The 17,110-nt window shown below is 32.3% G+C and overlaps 1 protein-coding gene across 1 annotated transcript; it reads right to left on the bottom strand.

The window, feature by feature from the left end:
- Positions 1–15,051: 15,051 nt before the first annotated feature.
- LOC107464965 (UDP-glucose flavonoid 3-O-glucosyltransferase 7) lies at positions 15,052–16,903 on the bottom strand. The gene has a single exon (XM_021126407.2). It carries the CDS (start codon positions 16,791–16,793, stop codon positions 15,354–15,356), a length of 1,440 nt encoding a protein of 479 aa, XP_020982066.1. The 5' UTR covers positions 16,794–16,903; the 3' UTR covers positions 15,052–15,353.
- Between the last annotated feature and the right edge of the window lie 207 nt (positions 16,904–17,110).

The following is a 17,110-nucleotide window of genomic DNA, read 5'->3' as shown; positions in this document are numbered from 1 at the left end:
GGAGCACATTCGAGGCATGGAAGGTTGAGAAAGTTTTTTCCAACATATCATGATCAGTTATTTTTTCTCTACACAATTTCATTCGTGAGGTGATTCGAAACATTGCAGAATTATATTCATTTATAGATTTAAAATCTTGTAGACGCAAGTGCATCCATTCATATCAAGCTTGAGGAAGTATCACCATTTTTTGATGGTTGTACCGTTCTTCAAGGTCTTTCCAAAGATCTGCAGGATCTTTTAATGTAAGATATTCATTTTTCAATCCTTCGTCAAGATGACGATGGAGAAAAATCATGGCTTTAGCTTTATCCTTCTGGGATGCATTATTTTCAGCCCTAATGGTATCTCCAAGATCCATTGAATCAAGATGGATTTCAGCATCTAATATCCATGATAAATAATTGTTTCCAGATATATCAAGAGCATTGAATTCAAGATGAGAGAGCTTCGACATAATGAAAATATTACCTGAGTCTTCCTAAAGATTTGATCAGAGTCTCGTGCTGATAACGTGTTGTGAAATAAATAAAAGATATATAAAATAGAGATGTATAAATAGAAGACTCTATTATTAATATAATTAGCTCAATAATAATTTATATATATATAATAATATTATATGTTGTAATGTATATATATATACAAAGATAGAAATGAGTATAAAAAGTAAATAAAGAGAGAATTGCATAAGTATATATATACAGATAGAAAGGAATATAAAAAGTAAAGAGAGATAGAATAGCATTTGCTTTTGTTTTATTATTGTTTTTCACTTGTGTATAATACTCAGAGGCTTAAGCCTATTTATATATGTACATGAGTAGCTTTTCAAGATCATATTAAATAATAGTCATCCTTGAGAAACTACACCTTATGAAAAATGGGCATCCACGTAAGGTGTGATAGTATCCTTATTACAACACTCCTCCTTGGATGACCATTTAGGATTATTGCCTCGTTAAAACCTTAATAAAGAAAAACCCAGTGGGAAAAAAACCTTAGTGAAGGAAAAAGAGTACAATATCCTTTATTTAAAATAATTAGCTCAATAATAATTTATATATATATATAATAATATTATATGTTGTAATGTGTATATATATACAAAGATAGAAAGAAGTATTAAAAATAAAGAGAGAGAGAATTGCATTTGTTTATTGTTACTATCTCAATATAATAAAGATGGTTAATATTGCTATTAATATTATATGTAAAGAGTAATAGAAAATAGAATTTAAAATACTTATAAAATAAAAGAAGAGAAAGAATTGTAATAGTAATATAAGGAGAAGGGTATTTGATTGCAACATAAAAGGGAATCGATTTCTTATTATTTGGTTGTGTTGCTGTTGTTTTTGTGTGTGTTTCTTACTGAGGTTTAACCTCTATTTATACCTGCAATGAGGTTTATTTTTCCACGTATCATTAAATGCAAGAGTTTTGGTAACATAGCATTTCAGCATGGAAAATATGAGCCACCCATGGTCATTCATTTCATACTTATCGTAACACATTATATTGGATAAATTAAGAGTGATGATTACTGCCCGAGTGCTCGTATAGTTTAGGGAACGGATCCTCTTCCGTGGAGAAAAAAATTCACACTGTCCAGTAGAAGATTCCAACCTTTAATAAAATCAACGGTCCTAATTAGGAAATGGATCTTTTTTAGTGGAGAAAAAAATTGACACTATCCAGTAAATAATCTCAACCCTTAATAAAATCAATGTTACTTTCCCAAATTTTGTAAACACTTCTTCTCTTCGATTTCACTTTTTACGAATCTATTCTCTTCTTACAGTAACAACACCAAAAAAAAGCTCTCTCTTCTCAAATTTTTTAAACTCTTATTCTTGTCTTCACTTCCACATTTCACTCGTCCTATTCTCTTCCCCAGCAGTAACAACAAGAAGAAGAACCTTCATTCCTCGTCTTCTTTCTCCTGCTTCAACAGTTTTGCGAGTACAATTTAAGGTTTGAATACCTTTTCACGTTCTTCTTTTCCTCTCTCAATCACTAAATTCCTAAATTAATAATTCTTATTAATAATAATTGGTTTAAATTTATGTGGTTGGTCATTTGAGATATAAATAGTCTTATTACCGATGTGGATGACAAAATGAAAAAAATTAGTTTTATTTTTCTTTGAATTGCAATAGTTTGTGTTTGCTATTTTACACAATTTTACTCAATTCGTTTGATTTTTTTTCTTATTTGTGTTTGCTTCTAAAAATGTTGTCTTTTTTTTTTTCAAACAAAATTATTTTTAATATTCTGTTTTTTGAATTAAGCATTTAGTGTCACTTTAAAATAAGTAAAAGAGAGCAATGAGGTTCTCGATGATATGTGTTGTAAGTTCTGCAAATCATCTTATGGTTTAATAATTTAATTTATAAAAAATTTGAGGACTTTACTTATCTGTAATGTTGGCCATTCAAGTAGTACCCTGTTTTCATTATTTAGACCTTAATCATATTTAATGGTGATGATTAATTTTGATTATATTATTTTGTTATGTAAAATACCCATTGCTTTTAATTGGTATGACAGAATCCGAGTCTGTAATTTTCAAATTCTGCAGATAATTGTCAATTTTGTAGATTATTGCCAAAACAAATGAGTTAGCGAAAATCCAATCAGTTTAAGCGAATGCTTTTGTGAAGAGTTCTACCAAAAAATTATAACACTTAATTATCCGACTCTTATACAAATTCTGATGTTGAAGATGAAAAGTATGGAAAGAAAATATCTGTTCAAAATTATAATAGGATATTGAGTACAAATTGATTTGGAGATAAATTTATTGTGCATAAATTTATTGTTCAAAGTAATTGTATATGTTCTGTAAATATCAAGGTTGCGAGAACCGAACCGGTCAATGAACTGGCCAAGTGACTGATTCAATAGTTCAATGGTCTAACCGGGATCAGACCGGGGTCGGACCGATTTTATCAAATATACATTAAAATTATTAAATATTTAAATTCAATATTTTTAAACTAATTTTAATTCAATTACAAATTTCAAATATAAGACAAAATTCAATTCTATTCAATTACAAAACATAATTGTAACACAACAAAATTCAATTCAATTACAAATTCCTAAATTAGCTGAATATAAGACCGCCAAAGTATATAATCATATTTTTTTGGAATTCTAATCAATTAGTTTCATTAACATGTTCTCATTTCAGAATCCAAACTAATCTAAAAACACATCAATAACAAAAGTAATTGAATGAGTTCGAAGAGTGTGAGACAGAGTTACCTAAAATTAAATTCAAAACCAATACAACATTTAGCAAATTGAATTCAGAATCCATACTCAGAATCACATCAACATTCAACAAATTAAATAATCCAATTTCAAATTCAGAATACAGAATCAGTTCAGAGAGCTCAAAGAGTGTGAGACAGTGTTACCTAAAAATAAATTCAGAACCAATTCAAGATTAGGCAAATTAAACCAGAATCCATACTCAGAATCACATCAATATTCAACAAATTAAATAATCCAATTTCAAATTCAGGATACAGAATCAGCTCAGCATCTTCAAAAATTGGAAAAGAGATGAACGAGGATGACAAAATGAGCTCGGAGGGTGTGACACAGTTCGTAAAATTAAATTCAGAATCAATTCAACATTCAAGTAAGTAACTGAGGAAATAACATTTGCGAAATAATTGTTATCAATTTGGGGTAAGAGTGAGAACCATATACAAGAAAATCCAATCCCCTCTGTAGTGTCACTGTTGCGGCGGATTTAGACGGAATTTCAGAAACAAATTCCATTGACTCCACCAAATTTCTGGCATTCCATAAACCCTATTCTATTGAATTATAAGTATAGTTTACCGTGACAGAGCGCAAATAGCTTGTCTTCAATTCAATAATCCTAGCAGGTTTGGTTTAACATTCAACAAATCAAATACATAATCCAACTTCAAACTCAGAAGTTGGAAAAAAGATGAATGGTGAAGACAGAATGAGCTTGGAGAGTGTGAGACAGAGTTACCTAAAATCAGAGGAGAAAAGAAGGGGTGACAGCCAAAACGGCGAGGGAGCAGCAACGACCCACGGCGAGGGGTGGAGCAACGACGACCCACGGCGAGGAGTGGAGCAACGATGACCCACGGCGAGGAGCGAAGAACAGCGACGGCGAGAGAGCTCGAAGAGGGATCTTGAGCTTGAACAAAGACAAAGAGAGAGATAGAGAGAGAGAGCGCTTGAAGACGACACCCACGGTCTGTCCCGCCGGCGGCCAAGGAAAGGAGATCAATGATGGAGAAGGTGGTGGCTAGGGCTTCTAGTAGGTGTTTCTCTGGTAGGGTTCAATTTGGGATTTGGGTGAATAGTGAGAGAGAAGGGAGAGGGGGTGCGTTTTGCTTCTGCATCTGGGCTCTTTTTTTTTTTAAGATCAAAACGACGCTGTTTTGTATCTTAATAGAGAACCGGCTCTCTAAAAAAACCGGCCCGGTTCATCCAGTTCACCGGTTAACCACCGGTTTAACCGGTTTTTAACCGTTTTTTGTAGATTGGTTTTATACATCAACCGGACCGATTAGTTGACCGGTTTTTGATTAATCCGGTCAAATCGGTCGGTCCGGTCCGATTTTCAGAACCTTGGTAAATATCACTACTCCTCTAAAGTGATTAAATCCTGCAAATACAGCCAAAGGACTACAAGCATTATAAGTACTATATGTAGTGTCAAGAGTAACCACATCACCAAAATATTCATAATCCATGATCATTTTTGCATCAGCCCAAAAAATATTCGTTATTTATTCTTTCAGATCTAACTGAATAGCATGACTGAATGATGAATTTTTTAGAGATTCTTGTTGAAAATATGCTAACAAGCTGTCTGCCTCCCCGTATGCCATGCTTTTCATTCTTTTGGTACGAAGATATTTTTTTGGTCTAAACGTGTATAACCAATATTTTCTCTTCCACCAACTTGTCTACTCATCAATTCAAATGAAGCCCGCTCTGTGATTCCTGAGTCATCTGCCATTTCAATTTCTTGAGCTTGAACCTGAGATATTTTTTGTTGACATGCTAACATGTGAGTTGTCTGTGGAAGATGCAAAGGATGATTATGCTCACTGAAAAATCATGAATCTCATATTTTTCAATGCCTTTAATATATCTGATTCCTAATTTTACATCACAATTAGTCCTTGTTTCAAGTCTAAGAATGACCGTCAAAGAATCCCTTTTGTCTGATTTACGAACACCTTCTTTGACACAGATGAACCTAAGACTTAGAATTTTTCCATTTGCATTTTTGTTAGAATATTGCTTGCGAACACCAAATTCCATCCTCCCACCATAATCAATCCAAAATTGCCATGCTTCTCCGACAATGTTAAAAGTTTTGCCCAATTTAGGTAGCCAATCAAATTCTATATCCATATTTTGGGCATTTAAGAATCGTTGCACATCCTAAAATGAAAACCATAATGAAAAGAAAAAATATTTAAAAAGTATGTTTTTTAATTGTTAACAGAAAAACTAATTTAAAGATTCAATTACAAGAACATGAACATTAAAAAACAAAAGTACTCATATAGCACGAGGCAAGCTCGATAACGCGGTCACGAAGAACGTAGTTTTTGAACCGTATCGGTTGGCAGTTTTGATTCTGATTTTCGTAAATAATCTCTGTTTGACGAACCGGACTCGATTCATGAGAGGAGAGAGATAATAGTATAATATTATCATTATATTAGTATTAGAAAATACTTGAATGATATTATAAGGTTACCTGGTCTGTTTTAGTTAAAAATAGAAAATCGGTTTAACCGGGTTTACGGCTTACTGGTGCAACTTAGCACCAGCACTCTCTGATGACTTTAGCAATGCTAAGGCCTCATTATATATGTTTTATTCTCATAATAAATATGTTACTAGTGTCATTTATGCCAGTAGCTCAGAAAATAATTTTTAGAGATGTTTTTACAAGTGTTCCGATACACCTAGTTTTAGTAGTTATACACCTGAGATATTTTAATATTATTTTAATCCATCTTCAAGCCAACCAATCACAACTCACCTTACACCCTCAAGACCTCCAAGGCTGTCTCATTTCATCATTTTGGCCGAAAATAACAAGAGAGAAAAGAGAGAAACTTTCATGAACACTTAATCTTCAAAGCTTGATTTCTTCTGAACCAAAACTCAAATCAAAACTCCGATTTCACCAAAATGATCCTCTCTTCTTCCTCTACATAACAAAAGAGAATGAGAATGAGAATGAAAGCACAAAACCTCAATGTTAAGGAGAAGAACTGTTATCTTCAAAATGAGTCTGTAATGACCTTCTATTAGCATCACAAGACATTATTAAAAATCAACTACTTAAAAAGAAGAATATAATAGAAGTTCAAAAGTTTAATTTTCCAGAAAAGATGGTGAAAAGAGAATAAGCGCGGGAAGATAATAAAAATGAAAGAAGTTGGAACGTGAGAATACTAGAAAAATAAAATAAAATTATAATTATAGTTATAATTAGGACCGTTGATTTTATTAAAAGTTGGGATCTTCTACTGGATAGTATCAATTTTTTTTTCACTAGAGAGAATCCGTTCCCTATAGTTTAACCCTTAATTGTATTTTTTTTAGAGAAACATTAAGTAATTAATATCAAATTTACTTTTATTTTTAAATCTCAAACGATAAATTAGTAATATTTACTGAGATATTAGTTAGTTTGAAAATTAAATTTAATTTAATTTAAAAATATTTTATAAAAAACTTAATTTAATAACTTATATGTAATTATATATATAATTTTTTTAATTAATAACTTTTTAGTAGTCATAAATTTCAAAATTTATGTTTTTCTAATAATTGGAGATGAAAGTTTCAAGTATTAAACTACAATTAATAAGGTAATAATTAAATAATGCCATAAATTCAAGTGGTGAAGTCATTATGATAAGAAGAGGTAAATAAATAATTATATTTTTAATATATTTTTTATAAGAGTTTTTTGTTTTTATATAAATTTTACATAAATATTTTGTTGTCTTATGTTAATTTTTTTTAAATTAATAAAAATTAAATTTTGAATTTTTAGATTATAAAAAATTCTTATATTATATTATGATATTATTTTTTTTACAAATTTAAGCTCACAAGAGAAATTATCTTAAAAGTTATCAATGGATAAAAGAATAAGGATTGAATTTATGACGATTTTTAACTTGATCACAAAAATAGATTGAATTTTAGATGTTGGAGTCTCTCCTAAAATAATTATACAAGAGATATTTTATTTTTGTCTCACAAAACCAGAATAAAATTAAGACAGAATAGAGAAGAAAAACTTGTCACTACAAGAAACACACTGAATATCGTCGGATTTAACGGCGACTATTGCCCTCGGATTTAGTGGCATTTTTGCATTAGATACAAGCAAGATTTAGTTTCTTAAATTAGTTACCGTCGGATTTTATGTTCCGACACTAAATCTTACGGTAATCATTGGCGCGAAATCTTATTTCAGTAGCGCCAACTTTACCCATGGATCTTCTGTCGGATTCGGACGCTGATATATCAATTTAATGAAACGTTGTGTTTAGGCAATTTACAGCCGTAAATTTTTGCCAATAAATTTGACGGTGAAGTTGGGGTAAAATTCAAATGTGAACCCCCTCTGCCTCACTTCTACAAACTCACTATCTCTCTTCTCTCTCGCTCCTCTCGTCTTCTCTCTTCATCCTTGAAGCTGCTAGCGTCACTGCCACCTGCTAGAGTCTCCACTGCCGCCGTCGTTGTACATTGTCACTGCTGGAGCTGTCGGTCACTGCTGGAACCGTTGGGAATGCAGTCGCTGTTTGCGTTTGTGGACGCTGTTGTCGGTGATGGTGATGTTGTTGTCGTCACTACCGCCTCCTGTCACCACTACATCTCTACCATCCTACAACTACTATCAAAGGTAATTTTGGCATAGTTCTTTTAATTTATTTTAAGATTTTTTTATGAGTTTAGGATTTTGTTAAGTAGTTTATAAAATTATTGATTAAATTAGTGTAATGAAGTTTGTTATTAGGATTTGGTATAGTCTTTTTATTATTTTCAGATTTTTTGTGATTTTAAGATTTTGTTCGGTGTTTTATCAAATTATTACTGATTAAATTAGTATAATGAAGTTTGTGATTAGGGTTTGGTTTAATTTTATTATTTTTTCAGATTTATTTGTGAGTTTAGTATTTTTTTAGGTATTTTATTATTAAATTATTGATTAAATCAATGTAATGAAATTTGCGATTAGGATCTCTTATGTTAGTTTAATGTAAATAGAAATTAAATTAAGTTAAGTTAAGTAGGGTGAGATTAAGAGTGCTTGAGCTCTTGGAAGATTTTGCTTAGTTTGTTGAATTAGTTTCTCCTTACGAATTTAATCAGTTTTCTTTTTTATAGGAAGGTACTATTTTTCTGAGATCAATTGGAGTTTCCTTCTTTCATATTCTATGCATCCGTGTTCTAGGTAGGTTTTCTATCTCTAAATATAATCAAGGGTTAAGTACGATTTTGGTCCCTAAGGTATAGCTCGAAATTTTTTTCGTCCACAACCTTTTTTTGCATACAAAATTGTCCATAAAATTTAACTTGGTTATAAAATCATCATTACTTTAGGGACCAAAATCGTACGAAGGTAGCAGCGGAAGTAGAGGCAAAAGTGGATCGTGGATAGCTTCTTCTTCTTCTTCTCTTTTCCCTTCTTCTTCGTCCTTTTCTCTTTCACAAGAGTAGAAACACTCTCTTTCTCTTTTTTTTATTTTATAACTTTTTGGTTATAGGTAATTTAGTTTAAAATATTAATATTTAAGTAAAAAGGACCATTTTAAAACTTAGTTTTAAACCTTAGAGATGATTTTGTTGCAAAAAAAGGTTGGGGACGAAAAAAATTTTCAAGCTATACCTTAAGGACCAAAATTGTATTTAACCCTATAATCAATTGTTTAAATTTTATGCCAAACTTACTTTTCTTAGGATAGCATTTTAGGACGAAAGTGGGAGAAGGTCGCGTAAAGGCGCCTTCTTAAAACCCTTGTTTGTTGAAAAATTGTGGAGTCATAGGTTGTGCACTAGAATAGTAAGGATTTGATATGTTATTAAATTCATGTTTGTTCTAATTTACGTCTGCATGCCTTTTGTCTGTGAAAACTGTTACATTTATTTGGTGAATATTTCTGAATTTAGAAAAAATTCTGCTAAATTTTGTTTAAATTATTTAAAACATGTTTGGTTTGTGAAAAAATGATAATCGAATTTGGTTAGAGATTCTAATTATAGGAAATGTCCTGCTAAATTTTCTAAAAATTTTAATAAATTGTGTTGTAGGATGAATTCTAGGGTGTTTGTTGAAATATGATTCCAAGTCATCATATGTGGATGTATGATAGGAATAACAATGGATGGAAGGTTTAAAACCTGAATTATTTGAGGGAGTTGATACATTTGTTGCTTATCTCTTTAACATAAAACCATTTAGGTCTTAAGGGGTATCTAGATGTCCGTGTTATAAGTGTTGGCTGACTAAGTAAAGAAGTTAGTTTTAAAATTGGGTCTAAATTCGATAAAAAGTAATTGTTATTTTGTTTTTGACGTTTTGTGTTTAAATTTTAAGTTTGTACTTAAATAAATTTATAAGCCTTTGATTGATGACAATTTGTAATGTTTTAAATTTAGTAGACATCTTAAAATTTATATTAGACTAAAATTATATTTTAAGATATTTATTTATTATTTTATTATAACAGTTTTTTAGTTGAACTACATTGAATCGATTAAACTAATAAATCAATAAATCAATCTAATTAAAACGGTTCAATAATCAATCTAATTTTCAGAACCTTAGGTTTACCAGAACACTACTATTAGGTAGCGTTTATTTTGCAGTACTGGGACAGAGACTGAGAGACTAAGACACAGTATTATGTTTGTTGGCTCAAAGACTGGTACTAAAATTTCTGTCTCTGTTCCCAAAATTTCAGTATTTCAGTGCCTCCAAAATGTAAGGACACAGGGGACTAATATTTTTAGAAACAGAGACTGAAACTTTAATAATATTTTATACCTAAAATACTCTTATTTTAATTAATTAATTCCAATTTTATCCTTTATGCAAATTAAATTAGAGTTTTATTCTTGTTTCAATTTTTGTCTCTCACTTGGCACCAAACAGAATACTAAAACTTATTTCAGTCTCTGTCTTTTAATTTCTGTCTCTCAGTCTCAGTCTTTAGTATCTGTTTCTCCACCAAACGCTACCTAAACGGATCAGATTTATGAGTCTGGCAACCCAAAATACCGTGGAGCCCTTAGCTCCGTAGTAGGCCCAAGGTCGAAAACCTCCTATCAACTCAGCACAATTTTATCATATTTTTAAATTCTTAAGATTCCTCATATTTTAACTAACTAGAAGATAAGATAGATGACCAAACTTATATAAAGGAGAGCCAAGTACGTTTTTGGCACACACTTATTTCTATAAATCCTATTTCTCATATTCATTCTGATTTAAATGTTAAGAGTGTTTTTGCAAGTCATTCTAAACTGAAAATCATAAAACTTATCAATTCAAAAAATATCAAATCTTAATATTTCAGATTGGTCACAAACAACTACTAAATACAATATTTTTTTTGTCTTTTTGTACTATGTGATCTGGTGTATTAAACGTACTTAATTTAGTTATATAAATTTCATAAATAATTGTTACAAATTTATCTATTAAAATAGAAACAAGGAACATAAAAAATGTTTTAATCAAGAAATAATACACTTACATAATAATATCATTAGTGGCGGAGTTTAACTAGGGCAATGAGACTATAGTCTCCCCCAAATGTTTTATAAAAAAAATTAATAGTAGCTTTTTAAAAAAATAAAGAGTAGTTCAGATATTTTACTTCTCATTCTAAAATTAGGTATTTTTATTTATTTAATTTAATATTATTTTATATATCATTTTAATATTTATCCTTCTAATTTTTTTACATATTTTACAGGATATATATTCAAATTTTTATACAAAATAATGATAAAAAATAAAAAAATTCATGTATTTTTTAAGAAGAAGACTAATATTTAAGAAGAAGAACATATAACTTCTATAATATCAACACATATAAATAGTTCTTCTACTTTAATGAATCACAAAAAAAGTAAAATACAACTTTTAAAAATTTAAAGAATTGTATTAAATGAATTTGACCTTAAATTTTTATATTAAATTTTTTGACTCCAAAATTTTATTTCAAGTTCCGCCACTAAATATCACTGTATTACTCCAAACCTGTTGATCCAAATAGACCAAGGAAGACTTGTTTTGACTTTGGTTGGTCAATATCCTTGCTTCGACTCTACTAACATTACAAGCAAGAAAAGGAAAGATCTGCATGGAATCCACTTGCTTCTTGACTAGCCATACAACAATCCGAGGTGACAGAGCACATATTGGATTTTGCTTCTTAATGTGTGGTCCTATTAATAATGACAAGTTTTTGGACTTTAAAACCCAATCAAAAATATATTTATCATCCTCAAAATAATGTTAGTGTTTCCTAAACTCAACGTACTTATATTTTTAACAATATATATAAGAGTAATTTGATAATGGTTTTGTTGAATTAAGGAAAATATAATAATAATATAAAAGGGAAAAATTAGAAATGAACATTTTTTTGCTAATAATATATATTTTTTTCTTAAGTTTCTTTCTTCTTAATTTTTGTTTAACTAATACTTTGTTGATTGATTGTTAGTTGAAAAAATTAGTTCTATGATAAATTTGAATATATAATTAAGAAGATCAAGACACACTAGGTGAAGTTATTATAGCATGAACCCAAAATATCGTTTCTATATTGTTTATTCCCGTTGCCTCTAAAAATTGCTTGTCTCTTAGGCGTTAGGTGAGTGAACTGCTCTAATTGATTTCTCGATAAATAATAATTATTTTAGGTCAATTGGTATTTGATTTACAATTTTGGTTGACTCGCTTGATACAGTTTGAAACTGGCATCTGAAGATTTTGATTATGAGACAAAATATTATATGTTGTTTAAATTGAGTTATGATACAATAGTTACATAATTGGACTATATATATTGTCTGAATAAATATAAAAACACATGAACAAAAGAAGAAAAAGGTAAGAAATAGACTGAATTCAATTCTTTTACGAAGTTCTTAACACTATTCAAAGATAGTAATATACACTGATTTTAGATTTAGAATGTCTGTGACAGTGACAGACATTTACACTACTGTGTTATATAATATCGAAGGTGTTGCTTTCAGACCAGACGTACCTAACTACCTATACCTTGATGGAGCTAATAAGGTGTACCCATGCTTATGAAAATTGGATCAGACCGGTCGACCGATTAGACCGGTCTGATCATGAACCAGTGACATCAACAGTTTGATTCATCATTTGAAACTGTTCATTTTAAAACCGAATGTGAACCATTGAACCGGTCAAACTGAAATTAAAATCGGTTGGTTTTATTAAAATGACCGGATTAATAGTTAAATTAGTTCTTGAAAGAAAAGGTATTCTTCAAATTCATCATTGAATGATTTTTTCAATCAAATTGATCCTTCCAAAATTGCGAATTAATCATATTTGTCATACAGTCACTCTAATAATAATTTTCTTCAAAGATTGATGTTGTAACTATTAACTTATCTTTCAAGAATTAATTTAACTATTAACTCTAAAATGACCCGTTTCAATAAGCTTTTAAAAAAAAGGGAAAGAAATATGCTAGCCTTGTGCCCCAGCCCCAACCTCCAGCCCCTTCCTTCAGATTTGAGATATCAAAAAGCAACAAATATGAGCTACCCGCAACCCTAGCCTCCATCACCGTTGTCGCAAGGAGTGAGCCATTGTCGCCGTCCATTGCACTTGGGCTTCTCTCTTTATCCTATCGGCGTTCTCCAAGTCTCCAACCCCTGATCGCTCTCAAACTCACCAATTGCAGGCGCGCAACTTCTTCCTCGAGCGTCCGTCGTCTTCGTCTGCTCGTCGTCGTCTTTGTCTGCTGACTCTACTCACTGTCATGTTCGTTGTCTCAGACCTCTTAATCAAGCCAGAAGTTAGGGGCCAGAAAGCATTGATTTCCAGGTCTATTATACGTTATTTCACCGATGCAAGTGCCGAGTTGTTTTGAGTCTCAGAATGGAGTCTAATACACTAGACAAGAAAGGGAGAAATTGGGCCGACGAAAGAATACCGCCCGTCCAATTTCTTCGTCCGATTTTATTTTACTTTTTATAGATATTTTGTTTCTAAGTAGTTTGACTTGGGGCGGTGGTGATTTAGTAGCAGTGGGGGGCAAGGTTGTTTTGTTACCTATTCCATTAGGAACTGCAGATTTTTTGGTCCATCACATTCATGCATTTACAATTTATGTAACAGTATTGATACTCCTAAAAGGTGTTCTATTTGCTCGTAGCTGGGTGCTTAGGTATCCACCATAACTCTTTCCTCGTTTGAACATCGCCCTTAACTTGAGAGAAGTAGCAACCGTGGACCTAGCTGACAGAAGAAGGGGACTAATTACGACAGGAAAGAGGGAACACTGAAGGTCAATGCTCACTGCTCACTTGTTTGTTTTTTTATTATTTTTTTAATGTTCTATTCGAAAATCAAATTACACGATGATTAATTAATTATTGAATGTTTTGTGATTTTATTGATTGATTAATTGATTATTGATTAGTTCTGGCTATTCTACTGTACTGTTGCATTATTGTGTTGATATTTTGTGATTTTTTGCGTAGTGATATACTGCTGAATACTGAATTACTGCTATTTTGTATGTGTTTGTATTTGTGTTTTATTGTTTTGTTACTTAATTATACTTAGATGGTAACTGTCTTCATGATTTATTGATTTCAGTTATGCAGAATTTTGTGATTTTCTTGCAATTTACATAGTGATGTGCTACTAGAGATTGAATTGTTCTTTTGTGTTTGTGTTTTATTATTTTGTGACTTAATTATGCTTAGATGGTGACTGTTTTCATGATTTATTGATTATTTCAGTTATGTAAAATTGTGATTTTTTTTCTTAGTGATGTGCTGTTGGAAATTAAATTTGTGTTTGTGTTTTACTATTTTTATGACTTAATTATGCTTAGATGATAACTGTCTTCATGGTTTATTGATTTTAGTTATATAATAATGTTCTGTAATTTTTTTGCGTAGTAATATGCTGCTGAAAATTGAATTGTTGTTTTGTTTTTAACTTTTTGTATTTAAATTTTGAATTTGTACTTAAATAAGTTCATAAACTTTTAATTGATGATATTTTATATAATATTTTAAATTTAAAAAACATCTTAAAATTTATATTAGACTAAAATTATATTTTAAAATATTTATTATATTTTATTTATTATTTTATTATAACGATTTTTTCAGTTGAACCGTATTAAATTGATTAGACTAATAAATCAATGATACAATAACTAGAATAGTTTCGATGACCAATCTAATTTTTAAAACCTTAGCTTTACCAAAATACTACTATTACGGATCCGATTTCCGAGACTGACAACCCAAAGCGCTGTGGAGCCCTTAGCTTCATAGCAGGCCCAAGGTCTAAAACCTCCTGCCAATTCAGCACAATTTTAACCGATTTTTTAATTCTTAAGATTTCTCCTATTCTAATTTCTAACCAACTGGAAGATAAGATAGAGGACAAAACCTTTATAAAAAGGAGCTAAGTTGTTTTTTAGCACAACTTTATTTCTAAAAATCCTTTTTCTCATATTTATTTTGACTTAAACGCTAGAGTATTTTTGTTAATTATTCAGAATCGAAAATCATAAAACTTATCAATTTAGAGAATATCGAATCTTAATATTTCAGATGAGTCACAAATAACTATTAAATATAATATTTTTTTGTCTTTTTTTTATTATGTGATCTGTTGTATTAAACGTACTTAATTTAGTTATATAAAATTCATAAATAATTGTTACAAATTTATATATTAGAAAAAGAGACAAGGGAACATAAAAAAATGTTTTAATCAAGAAATAATACACTAACATAATAATATCACTATATTACTCCAAACCTTTTGATCCAAATAGACCAAGGAAGACTTGTTTTGATTTTAGTTGGTCAATATCCTTTCTTCGACTCTACTAAGTACTAACATTATAAGCAGGAAAAGGAAAGATCTGCATGGAATCCACTTGCTAGTTGCTTCTTGACTAGCCATACAACAATCCAACGTGACAGAGCACATATTGGATTTTGCATCTTAATGTGATGTGTGGTCCTATTAATAATGAAAATTTGGCACACAATAATTAAGGTGTTGTCTTACAGCATCTCAACCGTTTAAGTTCATCAATCAGAGCCGTCAAATTATTGTAAGACGATCCACCTTCTTGAACGGCAACTCGAGCCTTCTTCCCAAACTCCTTTGTGCGCCCTCTGATTTCTTGAGCTTCATCGCCACCGTCCATCAACCTCCTGAGGGCCCTCTCAATGTCTTCTCTTCCAACCAACTTCTCTCTCTCCCCAAACCCAACAGTCCCCCACTCATCCGCCCCAACCTCCACGCCGATTCCACGCACATCACTTACCAGCTTCTCATTATAGAATTGTTCACCATGCACCGGCCACGTTATCATTGGCACCCCAGCACTAACGGCTTCCACGGTGGAATTCCACCCACAATGGGTAACAAACGCTCCTACAGCAGGGTGTTCCAATATCAGAACCTGCGGGGCCCACCCTCTTATAATCATTCCCTTCTTTGAATTCCTTTCCTCAAACCCCTTTGGCAGCCACTTCTGTTTCTCTTCCTCTTCCTCATTCTCCTTTCCCTTCTTCTCCGGCACCACCCACACGAACTCGCAACCCGATGCTTCCACCGCGCATGCTATCTCGTAAAGCTGGTTATCCGGGAAGTAGCAGAGACTCCCAAAGCATATGTAAACCACCGAATTTTGTTTCTTGGAATCGAGCCAGCTCATACACTTGTGAGCGCTCAACACGCTCTTCTGTCCTCTCTGCGCTTTTTCTTCAACGGTTCTGTGAAGAAGACACGCAGGTCCAAGATGCCATGCCTTGTGTCCCGTTGTTCTCTCGTAGTACTGGATGTACTCTTCTCCGTCGAGCTCTGCGAAGTTGTTGACTATTAGTCCATTGCTTCTGAGCTCTATCTCTATCATCGCATCCAACACCTCTTTTATGTTCGTTGGCGGCGCTGTTTTTAGAGTGACAGGGTGAGGAAGACCGTGGAGGAGAAACGGTGGAGAAGCATCGAGAGGAATAGGATGAGCTTTCAGTGATTCAATGGCGCAGAGGGTAAAGAGGCAGAAGCCATTGAAGGCAAACCTTGGGATGCGAAGCTTGTTAGCCAAGTCGTCCACCCACGGGAACATGAAGTCGCCGACGATGCAATCCGGTGGGTGGTTCCCCACGAAGTCCTCAATAGGGTCGCGGAGCATGGTGGTGGCTTGGTAGACCTTGTAGAGGTTGACCATGTCGGTTACGGTGGAGAGGCTCTCAAGGCCGTCGGGAAGGCCTACCTCTTGGGAAGGGAAGTGGACGGTGTGGACGGCGAAGTTGGGGTGGTGAGGAATGGAATTGCGGATGATTTGGGAGTTGGCAGGGGTGGTGATGATGGTCACGTGATGTCCACGTGAGGCAAAGAGTCTTGCTATGTCGCAGTGAGGGATCATGTGACCGGCGGCCAGGAAGGGGATGAAGTAGATTTTGAGTGGCTGCTCTTCTTCCATTATTTTCGCTACGGGAAACTTCTTCCAAGCTCTCTTAGTTTCTGGTTCTTTTTTCAATTTCGCTTTCCCTTCAACTTCAAGTCGAAGCAACCTTGATGCTTAACAATTAACATATATACCATATGGATTATGGAGGATGACGTTTTTATCGAGATTGGAAAATTTTATATTCTCAATTATTTCCTATGATTAGTATAAGATTTCATATATCTATATATTTTTGTTCAACATCATTTAGGGTACAGCATTTCGGTGTTCATTATTATTGTTGAATAATTTTATAACAAAGTAATGTGTAGTAAAAAGGAGGGTTACGA

The sequence above is a fragment of the Arachis duranensis genome, chromosome 1 (genome assembly GCF_000817695.3).
Source record: "Arachis duranensis cultivar V14167 chromosome 1, aradu.V14167.gnm2.J7QH, whole genome shotgun sequence".
Taxonomy (NCBI): Eukaryota; Viridiplantae; Streptophyta; class Magnoliopsida; order Fabales; family Fabaceae; genus Arachis; species Arachis duranensis.
Note: the sequence above shows the minus strand (reverse complement) of the source record. Positions and strands in the feature narration are given on the sequence as shown.